The sequence below is a fragment of the Saccopteryx bilineata genome, chromosome 1, assembly GCF_036850765.1.
Source record: "Saccopteryx bilineata isolate mSacBil1 chromosome 1, mSacBil1_pri_phased_curated, whole genome shotgun sequence".
Classification (NCBI taxonomy): domain Eukaryota; kingdom Metazoa; phylum Chordata; class Mammalia; order Chiroptera; family Emballonuridae; genus Saccopteryx; species Saccopteryx bilineata.
Window position 1 is genome coordinate 209385946 of NC_089490.1, and position 26917 is coordinate 209412862.

Below are 26917 nucleotides of genomic sequence, written 5' to 3' on the forward strand. Positions count from 1 at the left end.
GCAGAAGGATTGTGGGCTCTGATGCTTTATCATCTGGAAAAACTCAGTAGATTTTAATAAACAGCAATGTGCACACATTGTGCATTGTAGTTAACCTAGTAACCAATAAACTCGTAACTTCCAGTGAATAATTCCAAGAGCATTTATGTCTATTCTGCTCAATGATCCCACATTTTTTCAAAAAAGAACAAGCCCTTTTAGATATATTTGCCTGATGTTCATTTGTTTAACTTGGCAGCAAAGGGTGGAATGAACATTTATATTTTTAGTGAGAGAGGAGTGGGGGAAACAGGGACAGACAGACAGGAAGGGAGATGAGAAACATCAATTTTTTGTTGTAGCACCTTAGCTGTTCATTGATTGTTTTCTCGCATGTGCCTTGACAGAGGGGCTCCAGCAGAGTGAGTGACCCCTTGCTCAAGCCAGCAACCTTGGGCTTCAAGCCAGTGACCATAGGGTCACGTCTATGATCCCACACTCAAGCTAGATGAGCCCATGCTCAAACCAGCAACTTCCGCGTTTTGAACGTGGGTACTCTGTGTCCCAGGCCAACGCTCTATCCACTGCGCCACAGTCTGGTCAGACTGGAATGCATATTTTAAAGCTAAGGCTGAAAGGGTAATGTGGGTTTTCTTAGTACTAAAATGAAACAAAAGAACCTCTCATTAAATGTTGAAGCTGACGGCAGAGTGTAGAGGGTCCTCACCTGGATCTCCTCGATGCTGTGGACAATGAACATGTCTTGCAGGTCCTCCATGGCACCTTCCATCCAATTGTTGAAAGGAGCAGCTCTCTTGGCAAACTCCAGGTGCAGCTGATCAATGGTTTCTAGCAATTTCTCAGTTCTCTGAAGATTAAACAGAAGCAAGCATAATTATAGGTTAAATAATTTTTTTAACTTTTTAAAAATTATTTTTATTTATTTATTCATTTTAGAGGAGAGAGAGAGAGAGAGAGAGAGAGAGAAGGGGGGAGGATCAGGAAGCTTCAACTCCCATATGTGCCTTGACCGGGCAAGCCAGGGTTTTGAACCGGCAACCTCAGCATTCCAGATCGAGGCTTTATCCACTGCACCACCACAGGTCAGGCCATAGGTTAAATAATTTTTTAAAAAAAGTATTTGAAAATGTAAATATGTATTCCAGAGCAAGACACTATTACCTGACATTTTGTTAATCACAATGCTTTTGGTATTAACATGTCTACACATAAGAATAACCACTGTTCAAATAATCAGACTGAGCCCTGCAGGTCTCTGAAGTGTCTTCTCAACCAAAGAAGGATTTAACAACATCCAAAGTGGCCTGATTTGAAAGTCCTTAGAGGATTCCACTACATGGCACCTTTTTGAAAACTGAGAAGCGCCCTGGCCGGTTGGCTCAGCGGTAGAGCGTCGGCCTAGCGTGCGGAGGACCCGGGTTCGATTCCCGGCCAGGGCACATAGGAGAAGCGCCCATTTGCTTCTCCACCCCTCTGCCGCGCTTTCCTCTCTGTCTCTCTCTTCCCCTCCCGCAGCCAAGGCTCCATTGGAGCAGAGATGGCCCGGGCGCTGGGCATGGCTCTGTGGCCTCTGCCTCAGGCGCTAGAGTGGCTCTGGTCGCAATATGGCGACGCCCAGGATGGGCAGAACATCGCCCCCTGGGGGGCAGAGCACCGCCCCTGGTGGGCGTGCCGGGTGGATCCCGGTCGGGCGCATGCGGGAGTCTGTCTGACTGTCTCTCCCTGTTTCCAGCTTCAGAAAAATGAAAAAAAAAAAAAAAAAAAAAAGAAAACTGAGAAGCGACAGAGGATATATAATAACTTGCTTTGTAAGTTAGAGGATGTGATTCCCTAACTATACCAGGTAACAGAAAATGCAGGGCATCTTCCTCGTTTTAGTCAACATAGTGCAGAAAAGATGCCTTTCCCAAGTCACCCACCTCGTGAGACCGGAGGAACTACAGTTAAATGTTCTCTAAGCCTCATTCAGCATCTAACCCAGGTTTCTTCTTTGCCTTTCTGGGCAAATGAAAGCATAGGCTTCCAGCCAGAGTGATACCAAGCTTGTTTGACATGGTGCAGAGGATGGAGAGCGGACAGAGAAAGCCCCCAGTACCTACACGTCTTCCATGATTAGATACATTTTTTTTCCCTCCTGTTCTAAAACATATGAACTGTCTCTGATACATGCCTACTCCTTCCTCTCTTTCAGCATTTGTTACTTTAGGTGAACAGGTTACAGCCATTTGACATCTAGGAAGCACGATACCATCTATTTTAAAATTTCCACAGACTGAGAGTGAACAGACTCAGAAAACTGGTCCCTGCTGCTTTCCTTCACATCGTCGAGTCTTCCATGGTAAAGGATGGTTAGTACAGTTGTCCACCTTTATTTGCGGTTTCAATTTCCGCAGTTTCAGCTACCCACGGTCAACTGCCATCTGAAAATAATGAATGACGCCATCTGCTCCTGACCTCCAACCATCCATCAACATCTTCATCACCCAATGATCCAAGACAAACCAAAGCAGGTGGTCCTTCTTTAAGGGTATTGTTAGAAGGTCAGTAGTAGCCTAACCTACATCATTCACCTCATTTCATCTTATCACACAGGCATGTGTCATCTCGCACCATCACAAGAGGAAGAGTACAGTAAGATATTTTGAGAGCGAGAGAGCATATTCGCATAAATTTTATTATACCGTAGTATATTGTTAAAATTGTCCTATTTTATTATTGTTGCCATTAAATCTATTCCTGTGCCTAATTATAAATTAAGCTTAATAAGTATGTATGTATAGGAAAAAACATAATATATATAGGGCATGGTACTGTCTGTGGTTTCACGCCTCCTCTAGGGGTCCTGGTCTTACCCCTGTGGATCAGGGAGGAATGCTGTACAGTTTAAACAGCAGCCACTTCCTGCTTTTCACCCTTGTCTTATACAAAGCCAAATGCATCTTGATTCTTTTCAAATCATTTTCCTTCCCTCCACATTTGTTGCTATTTCCCTTTGCACATCTCGAGTTAAATCCTTCCTGGTCCTGACTCAGTCACAGCTCAATTTACTCTTCTATAAGCCCTTTTGGAAAGTCACTGTAATCACTACTGGATATAAAATCGGTTTATACCATAATCCCATTACCCCTGGAACAAAGTTCCCAACATTCTGTTTCCCTCTTTTTCCTACTTTTTCTCCTCTCTTTAGAGGCTCCTTTCATTGGATAATCTGTTTTGTTTTATACACATAATTCCATGGAAACACAAGAAATTAATAACAGGGACTTAATTAAAGAGCCTTTATTAAAAGGTTCATGTCATCATGTCACCTTGGGGGACCAAGACCCCCAAGGTGGCTTGAAGACCTCACCTCCAGGGCCTCTCTCCTCTTCTGCGTCTGCGTCCCCAGTCTGTCCCACTGGTCACAGATTTTCTGGCACCGATCATTGACATTCACAGCGTCATGATAGTCCAGCTCACTATTAGAAGTGAAAATAAGATTAGCTTTCCCAGATGATATAAGGAAGTGAACATGGATCCAAATAAATAAATTATATGTATACATATATTTTAAATTTTTTCCATTGATTTGAGAGAGAAAAAGAGAAGGGAAAGGAGTGGGGACAGGGAGAGAGAAAAAGAAAAGCATCAATGCATTGTTTCACAAAGTTTTTTCAGATAGTTGTGCACTCACTGATTGTTTCTCATATGTGCCCTGACCAGGGATCAAACCTGAGACCTCAGCACACCACGGTGATACTTTATCCAGTGACTCACTTGGCCAGGGCTCAGATTATATATTAAAAAAAAAAAAGATGATAGAATTTGCAGATATTTCAGGATTTTGTTCATCATCACCACTGCAAACATGATCACTATACTGATAGATTACAGAAGAATTAGCAAAACTTTGCTGGTCAACAGATTTTTAAACAGAGAATGACGCTGTCTTCCCGATGCCTCAGGCTAATGTCCTCCCTCTGACTTCTTGGCCAGGTCCCCAGAGAGCAGTATTTTTAAGTGGCAGTGTACCTGTAAGTGAAGCCAGCTATCTGACCAGAGGACACTCCTGTGCACCCTGCTGAAGCCACATTGACTGGAACATCAAAATGAATCAATGGAGGAGGGGGTATCAGTTTGCACCCATGTGTTCTTGTGCCTCTCAAAGGGCACAGGGTCGCATGTGTCATGGCGAGATGAACATCCTGCCCAGAAGGAGCACTGGGACTCTAGCAGAAGGGACATCTAATGCCTGGCAGAACAGAGCCCTTTCTCTTGTGGACAAAGAGGTTCTGACTTGTCTTATGTCACTCCTGTGACAGCAAGAACAATATGATTTTTCACTAATAATCTTCTTCACCAGTCTGTCCATATGTCATAACTGGAGCTTTAGGAAGTGAATGTGAACAAATTCTCGACTACGAGGTGAACCTGGTATCTCTAGGGATAAAAAAAAGATTAAATACCATACAGAATTTAATCACCCTCTAGTTAGAATCGAAGTGGAACTCCCAGAGGGTTAAATCACCTTTAGGCAACTTCTTCAATGCAGTCCAGACAAGAGCATCTTCTCCTACCACATCCATCCTGGAACTTAACTTTAGCTCTTAACAAACCTTAATTGGTTTTAATAAGACCTTAAATTCAGACAATGGCTGTTCATTACTTGTTTTTATCCCCCCTCTTAAAATAATATTACCATGTCCTTATTAAATGTTATTGTTTCTGTTACTGGATAGAGGAGATACATGTAACTGTGATCTGAGTGTTCTTCCAGGGGGTAAGAAGCTCCCTGTCCCCGAATTAAAGCTGTTTGGTCCTTAAGAGCAGCTTTCTACACACACATACACGTCACGGACTGAGAGGCACTGAGATGCCAGTGCTTATTGCTGTAACTAAAAAACCAAAACCAACTAAAACATATGGGCACTTTGCACAGCCTTGAGTGCAAAGTGAAAAGGCTACAGCTCTTCAAGATGCTAATATTAAAGAGAAAAGAAACTAAAACAAAATCCAAAACTGATGACTATGAAGACACAAATGCTTGGGGCTCACGGTTATATTTAGGACGAACATTTCCCTCTCTCTCTTTTTCTTCTTTCCGAGGGAGAAGAGGGGAGATAGACAGACTCTCGCATGCACCCCAATAGGGATCCACCCAGCTACCCCCATCTGGGGCTCTGCCCATCCTGGGGCCATGCTCACAACTGAGCTATTTTCAGCACCTGAGGTGGAGGCTCCATGGAGTCATTCTCAGCACCTGAGGCCAATGCGCTCAAACCAATTGAGCCATGGCTGCGGGGGAGGAAGAGGAAGAGGAAGAGGAAGAGAGAGAGGAAAAGAGAGAGAGAGAGGAGAGAGAGAGAAAGAAGAGGGGGAGGTATGGAGAAGCAGCTGGTCATTTCTCCTGTGTGCCCTGACTGTGAATCAAACCCAGGATGTCCATATGTTGGGCCAATGCTCTACCACTGAGCAAACCGGCCAGGGCCAACATTTCTCTCTCTTAACTCAGCATGTTAGTGCTACAGATGCTGCTTTCAAAGAGTTAGGACCTGCATAACTGGGTACACTATTTTATATGCACAGTTTGATTTATTATTATTTTAGGAAAGTTAAAAGGGTCAGGGTTATTAATAACATTAAGTTAAGCCCAGATTTAAATCGATGTGTGGTTCCTTTCCTGAGAGTGTGAAGAAGAAACAGGCATTGACAATACCTGGAATAATAATAATAATAACGTTTACATTTTATAGGCAACACTCAAGACCATTTCAAATTACTTAATGGAGCCATTAGCAATGAATAGCTTGAGTTTTTTTCACCCACTTATTTCATTTGTGGTAACAAGCAGCTGAACATCCAGCATTTAGGAAGCATAAGCCAGAGAGTGCAGAGGCCACAGACAGAGCACACAGACTGCATATAACAACCACACACCCTGATTAAAAGCTTATTTGGGCCCTGTCCAGATAGTTTGATTGGTTAGAGCTTCATCTCAAAGCACGGAGGTTGCTGGTTCAATCCCCTGGCAGGGCACATACAGGCAGATTAGTGTTCTCATCTCTCTGATGCGCGTGTGCTAAAAGTTAATCAATAATTTTTTTTTAATAAAAGAGCTTATTTGGGCTAAAAGATAGGATACTCTTAAAAGAGTCCACATCTGTTCATTAAGAAGTTTGCTCTCCTCAGAGGTGAGGAGCATAAGAGCTTTAAAATGCAATATATTAAAATAAATGTGTCATCTGACCAGGCGGTGGTGTAGTAAATAGAGCGTTGGTCTGGTATGCTGAGAACCCAGGTTCGAAACTCTGAGGTCGCTGGCTTGAGTGTGGCATCATAGACATGACCTCATGGTCACTGGTTTGAGCCCAAGGTCACTGGCTTGAGCAAGGGGTCACTGGCTCAGCTAGAGCCCCCTGGTCAAGGCACATATGAGAAAGCAATCAATGAACAACTAAGGTGCTGCAACTATGAGTTGATGCTTCTTGTCTCTCTCTCTTCCTGTCCATCCCTGTCTGTCCTTTCTCTATCTCACAAAAGTAAATAAATAAAAAACATTTGTTATCACTATATGACAGGCTCTAAAAATATGAAACAATATCAGTAATTCTGATGAGGAATAGGGGCGCAATTTCTTATTTTCAAAAGGGGACAGGGGTGTTTAGAGAAACTCAGAGACACTGCAGGGAGGCCCCTTTCCCGGAGGATGGCCACAGCCGGAGGCTGCACCCTGCTCTGAGTGGGCACTTAGTGATGATAAGTAGAGCTGTACTGCCTCCGCCTTTAGAGATGAGGCAGTCACTTGACTGTTTTGGTTCTGGAGGCGCAGTGTGGATGCCCCCCCCCCCCCCCCCCCCCCGTGGCTTTTGGTCCTCCCGCAGGCAGGCGCACTGCCTGCGTTGGGGCCAGGAGCTGACAGATAGGGGCACGCATGATCCTCCCACAACCAAAGAACCAAAGCCAAATGGGTTCATCTGTTTCAGAAGAGCAGGAAGAATTCCATCCCAGCCTCCCCCAGCTTTGCTCTCCCTAAATTCCACACAGGAAACGAAGGCCAGGGTCGTGCCCCTCCCTGTCCCCACACCCACGGGTGTCCGCAGCTGCATGTACTTGAGCTCCTGCGCGATGGCTGCGATCTGCTCCACACGGTCCTGGTGCGCTGCCAGGTCGCTCTCGAAGGCCTCGTGCTTCCGCAAGAGGGCCCGTACTTCGGTCAGTGACGCTGACTCGTAATCCTTCTGCAGCAAGATCTGTTCTTTGCCTGCAAAGGTTGTCACACGAGTGAGAATACTCCTATGTCACACAGCAGCTCCTTTGTGCCTGCAAAGTTCTCCATGATCATTAACCAGGGAAAGGGGGAAGAGAGCCGCGACTGACCACGGAGCAGCACTGGCCTGGACTTAGGCTCTCCCTCTGGTAACGATGAAAGCCCATGTCCACAAGCAAAGGGGAAGACTGCTGGCTACATCTTTTTGTTTGTGTTTAGTGAGATTGAGAGATGGAGACAGACAGGAAGGGAAAGATATGAGAACTCATAGTTGCAACACTTTAGTTGTTTACTGATTGCTTTCTCAAACATGCCTTGATCTAGGGGCTCCAGCTGAGCCAGTGACCCCTTGCTCAAGCCAGAGACCATGAGGTCATGTGTATGATCCCGTGCTCAAGCCGGCAACCTTGGGGTTTCGAACCTGGGTCCTCATCATCCAAGGCTGACATTCTAGCCATTGCATCACCACCTGGTTAGGCCTGGCTACAGTCTAAATAACAAACGTGCCTTGTTCATGATTCTGATAACGAGGATGTGATTTTCCAGTGTGATGCTCAGTGAAGTTAGTATTAGCTCACAGTCACCTGAGATCGTCAAAGGACACACGTGAACTCTGCCTACCCACAGGTTCAACCTTTACCCCGTTCTTTTTGTTTGAAAGCTTTACCTTCTGTGGTTAAATGTAGCCTGTGGCTTTCTAACAAATTAGACAATTTTCTCTCTGAATCTCCACCTATTTCCCCACAAATATTTCTTAAAACAAGCAATAACTGTGGTTACAACTGGACCCACATTCATTCCTGGTTGGTGACCTTTAAGAATTTAATTCTGTGCCTGACCAGGTGGTGGCACAGTGGATAAAGCATCATGCTGGGACGTAGAGGACCCAGGTTCAAAATCCAGAGGTCGATGGCTTGAACGTGGGCTCACCAGCTTGAGCGTGGGATTGTTGGCTTTAGCATGGGATCATAGACATGACCCCATGGTCACTGGCTTGAGCAAGGAGACATTCGCTCTGCTGGAGCCACCCAGTCAAGGCACATATGAGACAGCAATCACTGAACAACTAAGGTGCTACAATGAAGAATTGATGCTTATATCTCTCCCTTCCTGTCTGTCTGTCCCTATCTGTCCCTCTTTCTGACTCTGTCTCTGTCAAAAAATAAATAAAGAATTCTGCAAAGCTAGAAACAGAAAGCAGATGATCATACACCTAACAATGACAGCCTAGCACTTACTATGTGCCAATACTGATTTAAATACTTAATAAATATGAACTCATTACATCTTCATCAAAACCCTGTGAGGGCTGTCATTCCCACTGTGAAGAAGACTCCGAGGCACTGATTGGTAAAGAATTCAAAGGCACAGAGCTGAGAAGTGACAAAGCTGGGGCTCCAACTGTCTAACCCCAGGTCCAGGTTTGTGTGAGTGTCTCATTTGCAGTCCTGATAGTCATACCATCATAAAGCAAAAGGGGACCACAGGATGAGGGCACCCCTTATTCTGCGATGGGAGACTGTTTTGTGCTAGCTCAGCACACAGCAGCCAGCAGGAACTATTAGGACCACAGTTCCTGGCTACAGGAACAGGAATGTGCAAAGTGAGAGAGGGAGATGAATCCGAGTAAAATGAAGATGTTAAGACTAGACAATGGCACCTGCATTTTTCCTTTCCAAACAGATTCTCTAAGTGCAGAATTATGCTGCTTTGTGGCATTTAATAAACATCCTATTGGCAGAAGCAGGCTGTCTGACCCACAGGTAGGGAAGAACAGTGACGATAGAGTCAAGTAGAAAAAGCAGGAAGGAGAGGAGGAGGCCAGGCCTGTGCAGGCAAACGTGGGAAGAACACCAGTGCCGCTTTGTGAAAAATAACATTATCTGCTTGATTAGCAAATAAGAGGTTTAGGATGAGACAACAAAATGGAGAGAGGGTTGCCAGCATTAGGGAAGGAGTTAGTAGCTGCACCTGTGGCTCTGTCCCCAGTCTGGTCGAGTCGCTCACCGTAAGCCCAGGTCTCATGTGTGGACGCCTTCTGCCGGAACTTCTCAGCCAGGTGCTCCACGCGCTCCAGCCTCCGGATCTCATTCAGCAGCCACTCCTCATAGCCCTTTTCTGCTTGCTCTAGCCGCTGCCAGGCCCCAGCAATGTCCTGGGCATGCGAGAAAGCGCAGGCCTGGTGTTACACTCAGCCTCTCAGACACCCCTGTGAAACCCCTCACTACGCGGCTGGTGGTGTTTTCCCCTGCTTTCCTTCCCTTCCCTCCTCCATCCCCCAATAACCATTCAAATGTACCAGCTTCTAAATGTCTAGTTGTTGCCAGGGCCTTTTAAAGCTAATATAGTTCTCATGAGCGAACAAATGCCTGCTGCTGCTCCAGGCGGGGACCGAGGCTAATAAGCTTTAGTATTTTGGCCAGAAGATGAGCAAGCCTCAAGGTGACTCAGTTCAGAAGGACTTTGACTCAGTGAGTGTGCTCAGCCAGCCATCAACCGTTTCCTACACATCACACACGTGCCAGGCGTCAGACTTTATATAACACAAGCAATACCTATCAAGTCCCTATCCTTGTGCAACCTTCCCAATGGTCAGGGAGAAAAACGTTCATTTCAGACAGTGATGTGCTGTGACAAAAAACAGCACAGGGTCAGGTGATGCTGAGAGCCCGTGGGGGGAAGGTCCTTCATGCAGGTTACTTAGAAAAGGCTCCTCCTCTTTGAGGAGGTGGCATTTGAGCCAAGATCTCAATGGCAGAAAAGCCCGTTTTGTGCAGAAGGGGAGCCCCAGGAACAAACCGAGAGCCTGGCAGGACATGCTCGCATGGGGAGTGAGGGACAGAGCAGCCAGGTAGGGAGGGGCCCAGTGTGTCAGGGCCAGGAAAATGGGTCTGCATCTTGTTCTAAATATTTTGGGAAGCTGCTGGAGGGTTCTGAGAAGGAAGGAGACATGCTCTGATTGACATTTTGGGAAGATGGTGGTGGCTGCTGTGTAGAGAATGAATCTTAGGGACAAAAGAAAAAGAAGAGCCAGGGAGAGGGGTTCCTGCAGGGCCCCAGAAGAGAGGACGGTGGCCTGGCCAGGGGACAGCAACAGAGTGAAGAGCACAGATTTAACATGTGACCTGGAAGTGGAGTCAATGGGACCGGCTAAAGGACCAGATGCAGGAAAGTGACAGAAAGGTCAGTAGTGACACCTGGATTTGGGGCTTCAGCAACTTAGAGATGCTGCCCACTAAGAAAAAGAAAAGAACACTGCAGGGGACTCTTGGGTATGTTAGGTCTGAAATGCTTTTAAAGACATCTATGTGGAGCAGCAAAGCATGGAGCAGCAACTGGAAGGAGACATTGGCGAAGCAGGAAAAAAATGGCAAGTCTGAGGGCGGAAGGAGCATCAGGAGGGAGTCGATGGCGAACCAGCGCAGGCTACAGAGAACAGGAAACAAGTAACTACTGACTGGATTGTAAACATGGATGCTGTGACTTTGGTGAGAATGTCTCAGGGGAGGGAATGGAAGCCAGGTTACTGCAGGGTGAAGGTGAAAAGAGTAGAGGAGTGGGGAGGACCTAACACCAGTCTCTTAGAGGCTTCTTTCTAGACGTTTCGTGTGAAGGGAGCGAAGAAGCAGGACACTCCATGGGGACATGAAGACAGGGAGGTCTTACTTTTCGTTTGGCTGGTTTAGAGGACTCTGGGCTAATTTGGTGGAGGGAGAGACTAACGATGCAAAGAGAGGGAGGTGAGTGAAGGGCTGAGCCCTCAAGAAGGTAGAATAAGGGTCCTAAGTCTGGGAACAGAGACCACTTGTTCCAGATGCTGGTAGACCTGGTGGGGACACATGGCTAGTTATGTGGAGGAAGGAGAGGACAAGGACCTTCATCTGGGTTTATTAAAGGCCTGCTGTCTGGGAGGCACCACACCAATGCAGAGAGGAGTCAAGAACTGCATGGTGATTGAGAGGAAATAGCAAGAATGAACTGGTTGGACCTGGCTGGTTAGCTCAGTCAGTTAAGAGCATCATCCCAAAACACTACAGTTGCAGGTTTGGTCTCTGATCAGGGCACATACAGAAGGCAACCAGTAAATGCACAACTAAGTCAAACAACAGATGAATGCTTCCCTCTTCCTCTCTGTCTGTCTCTCTCCCTCCATTTCTCAGTCTCTCTAAAATAAATTAAAAAAAAAAAAAAGAACAAAGTGGTTGCAGGGGTAAAGTTATGTTCATTAACTGAGAAGATGGGAGAAGTCAATGCGCCACTCAGTGGCCCCCTGGGAAGAGGCCTTGTCACCGAAACCATCCTGCCCTCAGAGGGCATAAAGGCAGGCACTCTTCAACATCTGCCTCCAGAAGGTATGAGGACGGGCACTCACCGACACCATCTTGCCCTCAGAGGGCATGAAGGCGGGCCGGTTGCTGATTCGCAGCTTGGTCTGCAGTGTGTTGAAGTTGATCTCCAGCTGGCACTTCTCTTGCACCTTCGGTGGCTTGTGCTTCCGCCGATAGTCCCGGAAATCCTCCAACTTCTTCTGCATGGCCTGCATGGTCTTCTCCGGGGTTCGGTTCTCCAGCCAGGGGATTGTGCGACGGATCCATTCCAGAAGCTGTTCCCAAAACACATAAATGCTTCTAAAAACCCCAGGGAGCTGCCCTGCTGAAAAAATATCTCACAATTTGGGGTGGATTAACTTATTGTTCCTTAAACTATAGAAATACAATGCCCCGATTAAAAGAGAGAGGAAAGGCATCTCTGTTCAAAAATGAAAATGCCAGTGTCCTACCCACGGCCACTAGTGATCACCCCAACAACACCACATATGGGTCAAAAACTCAGAGTCAACACGAGTCATGTTTTACAAATGTGTGACATTTACATGAAACTCAGGGACTAGACATTAGCAGACAAATGCTGGATGGAGCTCTCAAATGAAAAAGAAAATTAAAAACATATTAAAAAAAAACACCTGACATGGCAAAATGCAGTATAATAAAATCGAAGAAGTGGGTTTAACTTAAGCTCCAATCTAATGAATTTATTTACTAGACAAATGTACTGTAAATCTGGGATGACTCAATGCCAAAGTATATTTTAATCTGATATCTAGCTTTGAAGGAAATCCACATGATAAAAGTGAAAATGGGTGTGAATGCCTGAGGACCAAGTACATTTTCTTGAATTACTATCAGTCTTAGAAATGGCCTCCTGAAAAGCCACGGATAATTTACACTTATGATCACTTACAAAATGGTGGCAGAAATAAAAGTTAGTTAAAATGGTCATGTGTCCACAGCCTGAGGGTCTGAGGAGGAAAAGAAAGGCTATAATAACTGAGGCTCATTGCCCTCTGGTCCTGACCAGGCCTCAGCCTGAAGTTCATCACTGGTGTTAACATGGCCACACTGACTGTTCCCACAGCAGTAGTGTGAAAACATAAACTCAGCATCATTAGACTAGATTATTTTAATATATACCAGTCCTCGGGAAGACTCATTCCACGTGTCCTGATGCTTCTTTCAGAACAGATCAAACATCGCTAAATTAAGTCAGGGCAAAAATGATTTGGTCTGTGGCCTATGTGACTTTGACTGAGCTCCATCCAGAGGGGATGCGGTGGTGGGCCTGATCTCAGCCTGTTCCGTGTGGAGGAAACCATGCAGTGGCCATGATAAGACTACTGAGTTCCTACTGGTGCTAAAATAAGAACAAAAGGGCAACATGGAAAATGCTATTTTAACCGAGCACCTAGCTGCCAAGCATCATGGCAATTCACGGGTAAATGTCAGGCCGGAGGGCTCTGCCCTCTCTGTATCTCCCTCTAGATATTTATACTCCAGGCTGAGCCATGTCTACCACATTGGGAAGGCTCCTCAGAGCTGGGTCACTGTGGGCCAGGCTTCCCACCAGGGAGAGCAGTCTCAGTGAAGTCAGAATCAGGAGAAAATGCACAGTGCAATGTCATCTTGGGGAGCCCAGCCCGGGAGGAGCCCAGCCATGAAGGAAACCACATTCTACTTCAATATGCAAACTACCTCTGCGCTCTGGGCTGCTTGAAAAGCCCATCAGGGTTACCTTGGTGCCAACAGTTATATTGCTACAGATGAACCACCTCTGAGTTCAACTGTATTTTCCTACTTTTATTCCATCTGAGATTAAAAATGCAAAGAAAAGAACACTGACAACCCGTGTTCACCCTCTTGCCTCACCCTCTGGGTGGGTACAGACAGGACTGCGGGTCACCGTTTCCTTTACCTCACTCGCTAGCCTCTCATATTCTTCCATCAGCCTCTCATTCTCTTGATTCACAGCAAGAACCTTACATATCCTGTTAGCTGCTGTCTCGGCCTGTAAAACACAATAGGTAAACACGACAGCTCTGTCGACAGGACGTGCACACACAAAACTGAGCGTGGCGGGCATGAGAGGGAGGTGGCATGCGGTGCAGGGAGCAGATCCAGGTTAGGGTGAAGTAAGACTGAGGGTATGGCTGTTTAATACTATGAATCAGTTCACACCTTTTTTACAGTTTTCACACAGACTTACACGTCAGGCTAAACATACTGTAGGAAACAATGAATGGGGAAATACCATTAGTCTAAGCACAAGCTTTGTAAAACAACAAGCAAGTTAGGTAACAAAAACATATGGGTCAAGGAAACCAAACTCACAGGTCCCTGACTGTCTCCTTGAGCACACTACTGACCTCAGGACCATGGGTGAGAACTCTCTAAATAACATTAGCCTTTGGGAACCAAAGCAAAATGGGTCCGGGTCCTGAACATATGTCACTGCACTGAGTTCACCGAAGGCCTCTCCTGAAATGAATATGTAAAATGTGCTAGATAGGGTCCTTCTGAGAGCTGAACGTGCTTTAGCACTTTGTTTAACCCTGAGAGCCTGACCAGGCGGTGGCACAGTGGATAGAGCGTTGGACTGGGATGCAGAAGGACCCAGGTTCGAGACCCCAGGGTTGCCAGCTTGAGGGCAGGCTCATTTGGCTTGAGCAAAAAGCTCACCAGCTTGCATCCAGGTCACTGGCTCGAGCAGAGGGTTGCTCAGTCTGCTGAAGGCCCATGGTCATGGCACATATGAGAAAGCAATCAATGAACAACTAAGGTGTTGCAATGAAAAACTGATGATTGATGCTTCTCATCTCTCTCTGTTCCTGTCTGTCTGTCCCTATCTATCCCTCTATCTGACTCTCTCTCTCTCTGTCCCTGTAAAAAATAAATAAATAAATAACCCATATGAGAAAGTGGGGTGGTAATAATTCCCTATAATCTTTTATGTGGAGAAAACTTGGGCCCGGACTGGCAAAGTGCCGCAAACCCGGTCACAGGATGAGTCCGTAAGAGCAACATGCTGCCCAGACTTCCAGGCCACCAGACAATCCCAAAGCCTCGTCTCTGGAGCTCTACTGTGAGCTGATTTCTGGTTCATCACTTGCTGGTGATGGTCTTAAAGAGACCACAGGAGAAATACAGCCTTCATCCACCCCTGTCTGTCAGGCTTCCTCAAGCAGAGATAGGTGAAGGGGCCAGAGACAGAGAAATATGGAGGAAAAAGGACATTTGCCCACAATATCCACCCCTCAGGCTGTTTATCTTGAGAACTGTGAATATTTTTTTTTTGAGGTTTTAACACTGTAATCCTTTCCGCATTTCTGTTAAAATGAGATTAGTCTTGAAAGACATAAGAACAAAGCCCTGAGCAGTGAAGGCAGTTTCCAAGCTGTCTGTAGGCACTAGGGCCCAGGAAGGCATTTGTTCTCCTTGTTGAACTTCCCATTTACTGCTCAATGAATGTGGCACCTGTTTTTTAATAAAGCATAAATGTTTCCCACAATTTACTAATGAAATAGTGAATCTTTTATCTTAAAAGAAAAGAGAGATAAAAACACTTAAGAACTGTCTAAAGTTAAAGCTGTTAAAAAAAATAAAAGTATTCAGTTTGGAACTTGCCATATTAGGTCATCACAAAACACTTAGAAAGATTCCGAGGTCAGATGTGACACACACACACTGACAACCATGCGTGTCACCAGACGTGTGTTGGGTACCTGCTCCGCGCCCGCGAAAGCATGGTAGAAACAGGACACGTACGTCATGATGGCCCTTTCGTCTGGTTTGGGGGTGTTCACAATGTCTGAGGGAGGGAAAACAGCACAGAAGACACACACACATGGAGAGCAGAAACCAGGGTGAACAAGGGAAGAACAAGCTGTTTACACCGTGTCATCAATGTTCTGTGTCCCTTGGGCCCACAGTCCCGAACCTCAGGCAGTTTGTGGTGGCTCGTGAACACAATGACTCAAACCAGCATTTCTTAAATAATCCAATTGAGGGCTTTTTCCCTCCCCCACCCTTGATGGGCTTTCCAAAGAACAGTAGAGGCCTTAATATGGGAGCTGTGCACTGCGAATGGGAATCAGAGCTTGTTGCTGCTTCCTAATGACTCGTGGGGACCACATCCTTTTGATCATCTCAGGTCATCCGCCACCTCTGCTCTGAGTGATGTGGTCACTCTGTGAGATGCTGGAAACAGCAGCAGAGCCCAGGGCCCGACCTATCCGCTGCATCCCCACTGCTCCCACACAACTGCGAGGATGAAGTTCACTGGAGAAGCATGCCTGCTGACACTCCTACACATACTTACCATGCCATTTACAGAAATCACCAAGAGCAACAAAACACTGAAAGAGAAGGGCGTACATGGCTTGTACACATTGCAATTCTTGTCGTTTGTATTAGCTGTTGGGTCAACCAACAGGAAGAGAGAAACAGAACTGCGTGACAGTCTTTCCCCCTCCACCGTGGCAGCGCCATTTTTGCCAAATCGCTTTTTAACTTTAAACTGAACTCAGTCACTGGACAGAATAAAGTTAAAAAGACACCTCGTAGTTCCCTAAAGTGAAACCTAGTCGCCGGGTTTTCAGAGGATATTAATAGCAAGGATGGGGGGGTTGTGTAACAGTATGGAATCTTCTGGAAAACAAACATGAACGGCATACTGGTGTATGAACAGAAAGTTTCAAAGAAAACCGGACTAAAAAAGAACCAGACGGGTCTCCTTACTTGGAGGAAAGGGGGGGAAAAAGAAAAACAGGTGAAAAAAATGCAGACACAGAAGGTGAGGGGTGAGCAGCGACTCGAGTTTTGCATCCTCACCTTCTGTGCATCAGCAAAAGCATGATAGTAACAGGACACATAGGTCATTACGACTCGCTCACCGGGTCTGGCTGTGTTTACTAAATCTGTGTGGAGAAAACAAGGTTAACTGCTCCCATGTTCCCACACCAGCAGGCTTCCGCTGAGCCGCCTCAGAGGACGCAGGGCAATGACTCTTCCCTAGCACCCCACACACATATGTTATGAAAACTTTGGCTCAAATCAAAGAAGTCACACCTGCAAAGTCATTCTTCTGTGCACTATTGAGAACTGCCAATGGAAATAAAGCAATTGCCAAAGAGAAGGGCATACTAGCTCAAAGTCAGTCTTGCCCATGGCCAGACGTAGACCTGGTTCCACAGGATGCACACCGTGACAGTCCCAGAGACTTTGATCGCTGTACACATGGCAGCTCAGGGTCAGCAAACACCCTTTTGCGAGTCCACACCTAACAGATGTGCCCGCACATCTGAACCTGGTGCCTGTCTCACAAGAGGTTTGTGTAGGAAAACAGGGAAACAACTTTCATCACCTTTTAGGAGCATAAAGATAATTAGGATGAGGAAGCATTTCTCCAGTTTTAACACAGGTTCCAATTAGCCACTAGAAAATTTCCACTTGGGGTTAAGCAGCCAACACACATGACAGCAAGTCAGGTCAACTGCAGCAGTTGAGATTAGTGATCTGAGGAGGGGACCAGGATACAACACAACAATGAAAAGGTGGCAAAAATAAGAAAAATTAACACGATGCTGTGCCAACTAAGTCTTAGTGTCAGCAGCATAGATACGAAGGCTAGCTCTGGCTAGTCAGTTCAGTTGGTTAGAGTGCTATCCTGAAACATCAAGGTTGCGGGTTCAACCCCTAGTCAGGGCACATAAGGGAAGTGACCAGTGAATGTACAACTAAGTGGAACAACAAATGAATGCTTCTGTCTTTCTCTCTCTTCCTGTCCCTTCTTCTCTCTACCTCTCTAAAAGCAATCGATTAAAATAAAAAAGATACTAAGACTAACATGGGGAGTCTGCTGGGTAGGTAGGCACATCACAGCATCCCTATACCCTGGTCAGTCAGAAGACTCTCATGAGAAATTACAAAGAAAATAACATAGTTTATGAGAATTTCTCTGAACCATTCAAAAAGAAAGATGAAGAAAAGTAATGGGAGACGGGTGTATCACGGGAGGAGGAAATTTAATAGAGTGCTAACATTCCATCAGCAGCAAAGGATAGACAGGACAACTGTGAGCCCCACTGGGGCTCAGATGAGGAAAATCCAAAGAACCAAGAAGAATGTCAGCCAGTCAGAGCAATGACAGTGATTCTGAACTTGCACACAACTGTGATATGTCAGGGAGGCACGAATGAACACTGGAAGGTGAACTGACTAAATGGCACCAGCTTTATCTCTTTAGTATCTTAGCTATTAAGTCAAGTGAGTAAACTCTGGGGAGTATTTCACCTCATAGAAAGGTCAGGGGAGAGACCGCCTGAATGCACATTGAGGGAGCTCCAATGCAAGAAAAAGGGAAAGGAAGTGTTCTGTGGCTACTTCATGATTTTATTGACTTTCTCCCTTGAAAGAGTTCTGGAGAAATGATGAATAGAATTCTGAAGGGTGTAACATGTTAACACCAATAACATAGGTGTTTGATAAATGGCTAAATTAATAAATACGTAAAATTAGAATCTTAATTGAGAGATCAATGCATGTTTCCCCGAAAGGTATGCCGAAGTCCTACCCCTGGTTCCTGTGAATGTGACCCTATTTGAAAGTAGGGTCTTTGCAGATATTCAGGTTAAGATTAAGTTATGCTGGAGTCAGAAGGGCTCTTAATCTGTTTTGACTAGTGTCCTTATGAAAAGAGGTTAAGAGACAGACACAGAGGGACAATGGCCCCATAAGACAAAGATTGGAGCAATGCCATAACAAGGCAGGAAAGGCCTGGACTTTACAGAGCTGTAGGGAACCAGGAAGGACCCTCTCCTGAAGGCATGGGAGGGAGCGTGGCTCTGCTGACACCTTAGTTTTGACTAGAGCCTACTGAACTGTGAGAGCAGCTGTAATGCAATCACCAAGAATGAGGAGGAACAGAAGATTGACTATTAACTATAATCATGGTCTTTGCTTTTCCTAACAATGCAATCAGTGGGAGGAAATAATATTCACAACAAACACAGTAATATAAGTTCCTTGAGGTCAGGACTCTACCTTACACATCTCATTACCTCCCATGGTACCTAGGTTTTTGTTCCAAGTGCTCAATAAATGTCTGCTGAATGATGACTGGATCATGAATAAGTGAAGTGAATGAATGTTCTCCACATCTGTACTGTAAAGCGTGAGCCATAGGTCCAGCTCACGAATCCATCACATGTAAAGGGTACAAAAGGCATCTGAAACCATTCCCTGCAAGAATAATGCTAAACTGCAAAATACTTAGACGTTCTTTCAGCTCTAACTAAATAAAATTTAACTTAAGGCGAAATGTGAATGTTCAAGAGGTACAATCTAGAGTCAATTTCACATCTTCTACTTGGAAGGAAGGACTTTTTCTTTGAAGTCTTAGCACATTACAAGAAGATTTATTTACTAAAGTTGTCTCTATGTGGGAAGGAAATTTATGGTTAAAAAATTAAAATAGGAAGTTTTTCTTTGAAAAATCACAAACAAGAACATTCTGTTTTTTTGCCAAAGTTGAAAATTTCACCAGATCCTTTCACCATAGTTTTACTGGCTCTGTGTGTATGTGGGTAAGATTATTATTATTATTATTATTATTTTTTTGTATTTTTCTGAAGCTGGAAACAGGGAGGCAGACAGACTCCCACATGCGCCCGACCGGGATCCACCCGACACGCCCACCAAGGGGTGATGCTCTGCCCATCTGGGGCGTTGCTCTGTTACATCCAGAGCCACCCTAGCGCCTGAGGCAGAGGCCACAGAGCCATCCCCAGCGCCAGGGCAAACTTTGCTCCAATGGAGCCTTGGCTGCGGGAGGGGAAGAGAGAGACAGAGAGGAAGAAGAGGAGGAGGGGTAGAGAAGCATATGGGCGCCTCTCCTGTGTGCCCTGGCCAGCAATCGAACCCGGGACTTCCACACGCCAGGCCGATGCTCTACCACTGAGCCAACCGGCCAGGGCGTGGGTAGGATTTTTAAAAACAATTTATGAACAGGCTACACATGAGATCCTCTAATGCTCACTGAGTAACCCTAATTACTCAGATGTAGCCTGACTACAAAGTTTGACAAATCCCTGTGCATGGCCACAGCTGATGTAGCCACAGATTTTATGAGTCAGTGACACATGTTCATCTCACCTTCAGCATCCAACATTTTGGGAATATCCAGATGCTTCTCTGCAATTTCCATGGCCAGGTTAATATTTCCTACTGGGTCATCCTGCATGAAAAACAGCATAACCAGTTTTTAGAAATGTATTTTTGAACAAGACATATGAATAATGTTTCCTATATACCTCACTTTGGGGAAGAGACCTTCCCTTCCATACAACGCCATTATATAATAGTATAAACGATTTTCTTTCTTATCTCTTCCCAATTAATTCAAACATTTAGGAGAACAAAAATGATACAAAAACCACATCAATCATGCACAATGCAATTCATAAAATGGGAGCAAAGGTTTATGAGAACAAAGGCTTTGTGGGTTGAATGAATTTTCTCTGGACAGGATCTAGAAGGTGATCATGAAGAATTAGTCTAATGCCTTTGTTTTAAATGTCAGAAAGCAAAGAGGTGAAGAGAAGGAAATGTGTCACCAGGCGAGTGCCATCTCACCGATGAATGTGACAAGATGGTTCAAAGAGCAAAATCATGTTTCTGGATGTAAAAGACAAGAAATTATAAAAACTTGAAATTGAAAATGTAAAGTTTTCTTCTTAGGATCATATTATCTTGGCCCTGGCCAGTTAGCTCAGTGGACAGAGCATCAGCCCAGTAGGCAGACATCCCGGATTGATCCCTCGTTAGGGCATACATGAGAAGCAACCATCTACTTCTCTTCCACATCCCCTCCCCCTTCTCTCCTTCTTTCCCTTTGCAGCCAGTGGCTCAAGTGGTTCAAGCATCCTGGTCAGGGTGCATGCAGGAGTCTGTCTCATTATCTCCCCTCCTCTCACTTAAAAAAAAAAAAAGATCACATTATTTCCCACTATAAACTGGTTAAATATATATAACACAACAAAATAATTCTTTTAAGTGAGAGGAGGGGAGATAGAGAGACATACTCCCGCATGTGCCCCAACCAGGATCCACCTGGGAACCCCTATCTGGGGCCAATGCCTGAATCAACCAAGCTATCCTCAGCACCTGAGGCCAATGCTTGGACCAACTGAGCCACTGGCTGCAGGAGCAGAAGAGGGAAAGAAAGGGGAGAGGGAGGGAGAGAGAAGCTGATGGTTGTGTGGCCTGTGTGCCCTGACCAGGAATCGAACCTGGGATGTCCATATGCCAGGTCAACGTTCTATCCACTGAGCCAGGTCAACGTTCTATCTTGAGCCAGCTGGCCAAGGCCACAACAAGATAAATTTAACCAGAGGTGTAGAACTGAAATACTGAAAAGCAAAATGACTTAACATTTCTTGTTTTGACCCATTAAAAAGATTAACTGTTATAAATCTGGGGCAGGGGAGAATATAAGAAAGAAAAACCAAAATGAAAAGTTGTTAGTCCAGGAGAATGGCTTTGATGAATTTTAACATAAAAGCTATTTAAACACTGCAATGCTGCACAGTGAGCACATTTCAATATGGTGCAACATTTACACAGTGTAGGCTTCAAAAGCAGTCACAGCCCTCAAGGAAGAAGCAAAAGCTTCCTGCCTCACAGAGGATCCAATTTCTCAGACAAGAAGCTCTTTCAATTAAATGTTGTTAAATAAAGCATAAAAGCATTCCATAGAAAGCAGCTGTGTCATATAGGGATATTCTATGCAAATGTTCATAAAGCCAAAGCCAGAGTTGAGTAAAAGTTTCCTTTTTTGTTTTTTTTTATACACATAAAAAATTCAGCATTAAAAATGGAGAGGATTAATTCTGAGACTTTGTAAAAGTTTTCTCATTTAGACTGTAACTTACAGAGATAAAATGTGGCAATTAAGTGTTTTCTTGGCTCAGTGACTGGCCATGTGACCTTAGGCAGATTACTGAATTCCTCACTTTCTTCATCTGTAAAACTGGGATAATAATAATGTCTAGTTCATAGGTGCAGTGTACTATATTTTACTGCACATTATGAAGACTGAATATATGTGCATGTATATATAGATATAAGGTACTTACTAATCAATGCATCAATATAGATGTACATATATGTATAAACACATATTAATATATACCACACACATTAGTAAATGTATATATAATAAATATATATGCATTTATTTATAACAGTATCTTATCTAGCACTATGTAATTATTAACTGCCATTTTTAATTATCATTATTTTAACCCATCATATATCACCAATTAGCACAGGTCTGGTTGACCTTTTGTAATAAAATCTGACCATTATACACTGCTATTAAAACGAGGTCTATCTATCTAATACAATCCCCTCGTTTTGCAAATAAAATAAAGATTAATGGAAAAATGTACACACTGTCTATATGTTTGAAACATTTCAAAAGCTCAGGGATAAAATATACTGCTCACAAAATTAGGGGATATTTTATTGCTTCATATTCATTTTTAAATATCCCCTAATTTTTATGAGCAGTAAATATGCTTTGAAAGGTTGAGAAGTCACCACCATGTCACACAGGTGAGGGCAGCATGCAGAGGAGCGGGTTCCACCAAAACACACAGCACTGTGAAGGGCCAGCTAAGCACACCAGCAACCCGAGAAATGTGCCCTGGTGGCCACTTGGAGGCACACAGACAGGGGCAAGGCCCTCGAACATGTGACAGTATTGGGGTAGCACAGATCGTCCACCACAAGATGGACAGAGCACAGGTTTCCTTTTTCCAGCACAAGTTACATTTTTAAACTTCCTTTAAAGGAAGAGTTCAGTGACTATTTGAAATTTAAGCACCCTGAAGTATAAGCTTAAAGGGAGAATTAAAATTTCCTAAATTAAGTTTTCCAGAGAGCAAAACCAAAAGAAATTCTCAAAACTTCTTTTCTGAGGCTACAACTAGTATCTGCTTCAATAGCGAGATAATTATGAAATGTCCCTTGCGTGAGAGACAAGTTAATCAGTTCTGAATAGGTAAGTCTGCAGCTAAGGCAAAGGGACCTGAGAAGGAAGGCTGGGAGGGTTTGAGCACCCCTCCTCCAAATATACGCTTCATTTCTCATATTTACAATCTAGGAATGTAAAGACTCCAGCAAACATACATAAGTCAAGCCCAATCAATCAACAAATAGCTCAATTTGGGCAAATAGGGAGACCGACTTTGGGTGTTGTGCTGCCCTCGCTGTGACGGGAGCATTTCCTGCTGCCCTGTCCGTGTTCACAGTGAGCCGCCGCTGGGGCTGCCTGTGTTCATGGTGAGCTACCGCCGGGGCTGCTTGCGTGCAGAGCTCGGTGCTGATGTGCTCATTTTCAGGACCACATGCTAGGGATGGGTGGACTGGACATGCGGGCCCAATGACCTTGTTCAGCTTTGAATAATCAATGAGGTCTGGCCGGTGCCGGTGGATGAGTGCACAGAGGCCAAGGCCGTCCTTCCAGCTGCACCACATCGAGAAGAACGGACACAAGTTAATGCAGAGAAATCAGTTCAGACGGTGGCCCGAAATTCAGGCCACATGGCCCCTAACTGCCTTCTGACTTAATGCGCAGAAGCATTTTTCTCCCTGCCCATCCAGTGAACTCGTGCGACTTTCTCCCATGGACTTTTCTCCCTGCCCATCCAGTGAACTCGTGCGCCTTCTCAAATACACGTCTTCGTCCTGGGGTCACCAAGTACTGCCACCCCCTTGATGTCCACTTTTCATTTTCGGCTTCAGGGCCCCCCTTGTCTGGGCCTCCTCCTAGTCATCTCTTGGTCTGGTTCTGTGCTGGGAGCACTGGCAGTGACCAGAGGGAAGATGCCTCTTGACAGCTATCCTGTTGTCCTCCTCCGTCACTGTCCATCCAGCCCTGATTGCCTCCGCCCCCTCTTTTCCAGTCTCTGTTCTGGGCCCAGAGTTGGCCTACTTGCCACACACACAGAAGGACACTGACCTTGAAGCGCCCAGCACACACATTCCTCCCGGAGTTCCCACACATCTAGAAGGCCTTACTCTAGGTCACCTCTGTCTTTCCTCATAAAGTAATTTTTTTTTAAAGACAAAGACATGTAGGTACATAAGGGACTCAGCAGAGAGGGTGTGGGTTTCAGTCTGCTTCCTCGCAGACACCAGCACTAACTGAACACAGCTACAGGCACTCCAGCGGTGACCAGCAGGTCACCTGAAGGTTGGGGCAGGAGTTTGCTTCTCAGAGGGCTAGAGGGAGAAGGGAGCCCTAGGGCCACACTGCTGCAGTGCTTGGGCCATTCTTGGCCAGAGGTAGGAAAGCAGGAGAGTGGGAAGTACATCAGGGACCTCCAGCCCTTACACTGCCTCTCTCACCCTGCAGACGCATGTCCGGGGACAAAGAAGGCCTTTCTCACTCCTGTACATGCAAGGCCCTGCTCAGTGCCTGGCACGTGCTGGACACTCCCCTAGTGTTTATCCACCTGGAAAAACCGCCCCACATTTCCACTGTAGCTTGTCCTTACTCTTCATTCCTCCACAGGGTGGATCTGCTTATATTCAGGGTGACCCATCCCAGAGGGTCTAAACTAAATGGCCCTTCCACTCACACATAACAGAAGACCCGCCTGAGAAAGAAGACCAAAGCAAGGGACAAAATCATGGTCTCAGAGTCTATCTGGATTTCCTTCATCCAGTTTCCTATAATTTTTCAACCATGATTTTCCTATTTCTTTTGAATTCCAGCCACAAAGCTAATTCTGGAGCAGAGGGACCAGAATGTAGCTGGGCCATAGGATCTCAGGCTCGGCCGTGGCCTCTCCTTCCCACTGAGGAGCAGCGCCTGCTGCCATCTCCCAGTGAGAGGCAGAGGTTGGGAAAAGTGGCTTCTTCTAGCCCCACGTGCTAAAGCCCCATTCTGGCTCTACATCATTCATGCCCACTGTCAACACAGAGCTGTTTTACCATCATCCCTCACCTTTGTCACGTCTTCTTGAGAAACCCCAAGCATCAAAAAGCCGACAGCCAGAAGTCCAGCTACACACAGAAATGCCTCTCAGACGGCAGGAGAGGACACGAGTGTCAATACACATGGTTCCCGCCACCGGGACTTCAGCACTCACCTGGTGTGGAAGTTCTGAATGTTGACATTCCTGTAAGGAGCGGTCTTCCTCTGACACCATAGCAGCAGGCCTTCCTTTGCAGAAGTTTCTAGAATGAGAGCCAAGAAAAGTGTCCACAGGGATAGGCTCACCACTTCATTTGCCTGCATTCAGTGACCCTCCAGGGGGTCACCTCATGCATCATCCCTCCTAGTTTCTGCGGGGAACAGAGCTGTAGATCTGAGCCCAATGACTGGCTTCTGATGACACTTAGGGACTCAAAAAAGACACTGCAGGTACAAATGTAAGTTAGGACATAAAACACATAAAACCAGACTTCAAGGTCCTAGTAACATCTTTTATATGAAAATTTTTATGTATATATTTTATGACTTAACTGTCCTGTCATTCATCATCTTTATAATTTAAATTCTTAGGTAAATAGAATTCACAGAGGCCACTAGCTCTCAAATTTATACCTTACCCAGAGATTTTATAACACTTAAAGATTTATATTAGTAAATTTCAAGTCCAGCCACTTGAGTTTTACCAAGGTAAGCTCCCACCCCCACCCATGGGATACCATGAGGCTATGCTGCTCTAATGCCCTGCTGCTGGGAGCACAAAGCATGTGATGATGTCTCAGAGACCACAGCCCTGCACTCCCCAGAGGCCTTCCTTCCTCAGGCTGCTCCAGCCAAAGACCAGCCAGGAGGGCACATTCCTATCACAAACCGGCCTGACGATGGCACGGCAGAATGAGACACGTCCCCAAGCCTTTTCTGCCTCTTCTCCAGCACAGGTGTCAGCCAAGTGCACTGGCCTGAATCAGGCTCTCACTGCCATCACCTGCCTTCCCACTTTATCCTCCACAGGTACTTCCCCCAACAAGTCTTGTGCATTTCTGTATGGAAGTTTGTGTCCCTGCAAAATCCATATTTTGAAGCCCTAACCACCAGTGTGATGATAGAGATCTAGCCTTTGGGAACCAGGATTAAATGAGGTCATGAGGGTGGGGCCTCATGATGGGATTAGTGCCCTTCTAAGAGGAGAAATCAAGGTACGCTGCATGCATATGCACATGTTCTGTTTGTCTGCCTGTCTGTATCTTTCTCTGTTATGTGAGGACACAGCAAGAAGGAAGCCATCTACAATCCAGTAGACGGCAGAAACTGAATATGCTGGCACCTGAGGTTGGACTTCAGCCTCCACAACTGTGAGAAAATAAATTGCTATTGTGTAAACCACTCGGTCTGGTATTAGAGGGCTTGGCACTTGCTTCTGGAGGACCCAAAGTTCTATATATCAAACAGTTCCTCAAAGCCACTTACATAACTTTGGATTCTGCTGTGGTTAAATTTGAATAATTTAGAAAATCCTTATAAACACGTGGAATCTAACTGACACTGGTCTTCCATTTAAGTAAGGATTTGACGTATTCCATAATTATTTATCTAAATTGTCCTTCCAGGTCAGACTTTTCATTGACTCATAACCCAGTTGAAATAAACACACTCCCAAAGTTTCATGTGCTCTAAGAATAATTTTAATGGTATCTATCTTGTCTAGCAAATTCTTATTAAGGAAAAAGATGACTTTCTAAGATTTTATGAATATATTAACTGGTACAGGTATGGTAATATGAAACTCCATAACTAACTGCTCTTCTATATATAACTGCCTGCCTTTGGGTCTTGGCCAATGTAGTTAATATGAAGAAGTACACAGGAGAAAATAAAACTATCTTTTAGTAGTTCAAATGAAAATTAGGTTAGCAAAGTAAACAGATGTAAAGTAGATCGATAAAACCTTATAATTGCTACTGAAGTTTAGGTTTACAAATAAGTGAGTTTCATCAAATGTCTTTCTGATTGTATCTGAACACTCTTAGGCTCTGAACGTGGAACAAAGTCTCTCCTTGTTTAACTGACAGCTCTAATCAAAGCTGACTCTCTCCCAAGACCATTTCCAGGCTTCATAAAGGTCAACAAGCTGTGCCAAGTATGTCCGTGGCTGTAGGACACCTGCCCCGGACAGGTGCTGGTGAAATCTGAAGCATGGTGATTTGGCGCACACACATCCACACTACACCCTGATTGTGGCTGTAAAAAGTGTGTTATAAATAGGTGGTGTCATTCGTAATTCCATCATGAAAAATTGTATGACGCACCCAGGAACCCCATGTACTTACCCCTGGACTG

The 26917-nt window shown here is 45.1% G+C and overlaps 1 protein-coding gene across 1 annotated transcript in view; it reads right to left on the bottom strand.

Annotated features, from left to right (window-relative positions):
* Positions 1 to 26917, bottom strand: part of ACTN2 (actinin alpha 2) — an 89196-nt gene that overhangs the window by 12047 nt on the left and 50232 nt on the right. The window contains exons 5-14 of the mRNA XM_066234710.1: positions 24738 to 24825; positions 23029 to 23107; positions 19732 to 19813; positions 15303 to 15388; positions 13496 to 13588; positions 11619 to 11849; positions 9254 to 9401; positions 7090 to 7240; positions 3350 to 3458; positions 707 to 847 (exon numbers count right to left, since the gene is read on the bottom strand). Coding sequence (XP_066090807.1) covers positions 707 to 847; positions 3350 to 3458; positions 7090 to 7240; positions 9254 to 9401; positions 11619 to 11849; positions 13496 to 13588; positions 15303 to 15388; positions 19732 to 19813; positions 23029 to 23107; positions 24738 to 24825 — 1208 coding nt within the window. The remainder of the gene's footprint in view (positions 1 to 706; positions 848 to 3349; positions 3459 to 7089; positions 7241 to 9253; positions 9402 to 11618; positions 11850 to 13495; positions 13589 to 15302; positions 15389 to 19731; positions 19814 to 23028; positions 23108 to 24737; positions 24826 to 26917) is intronic.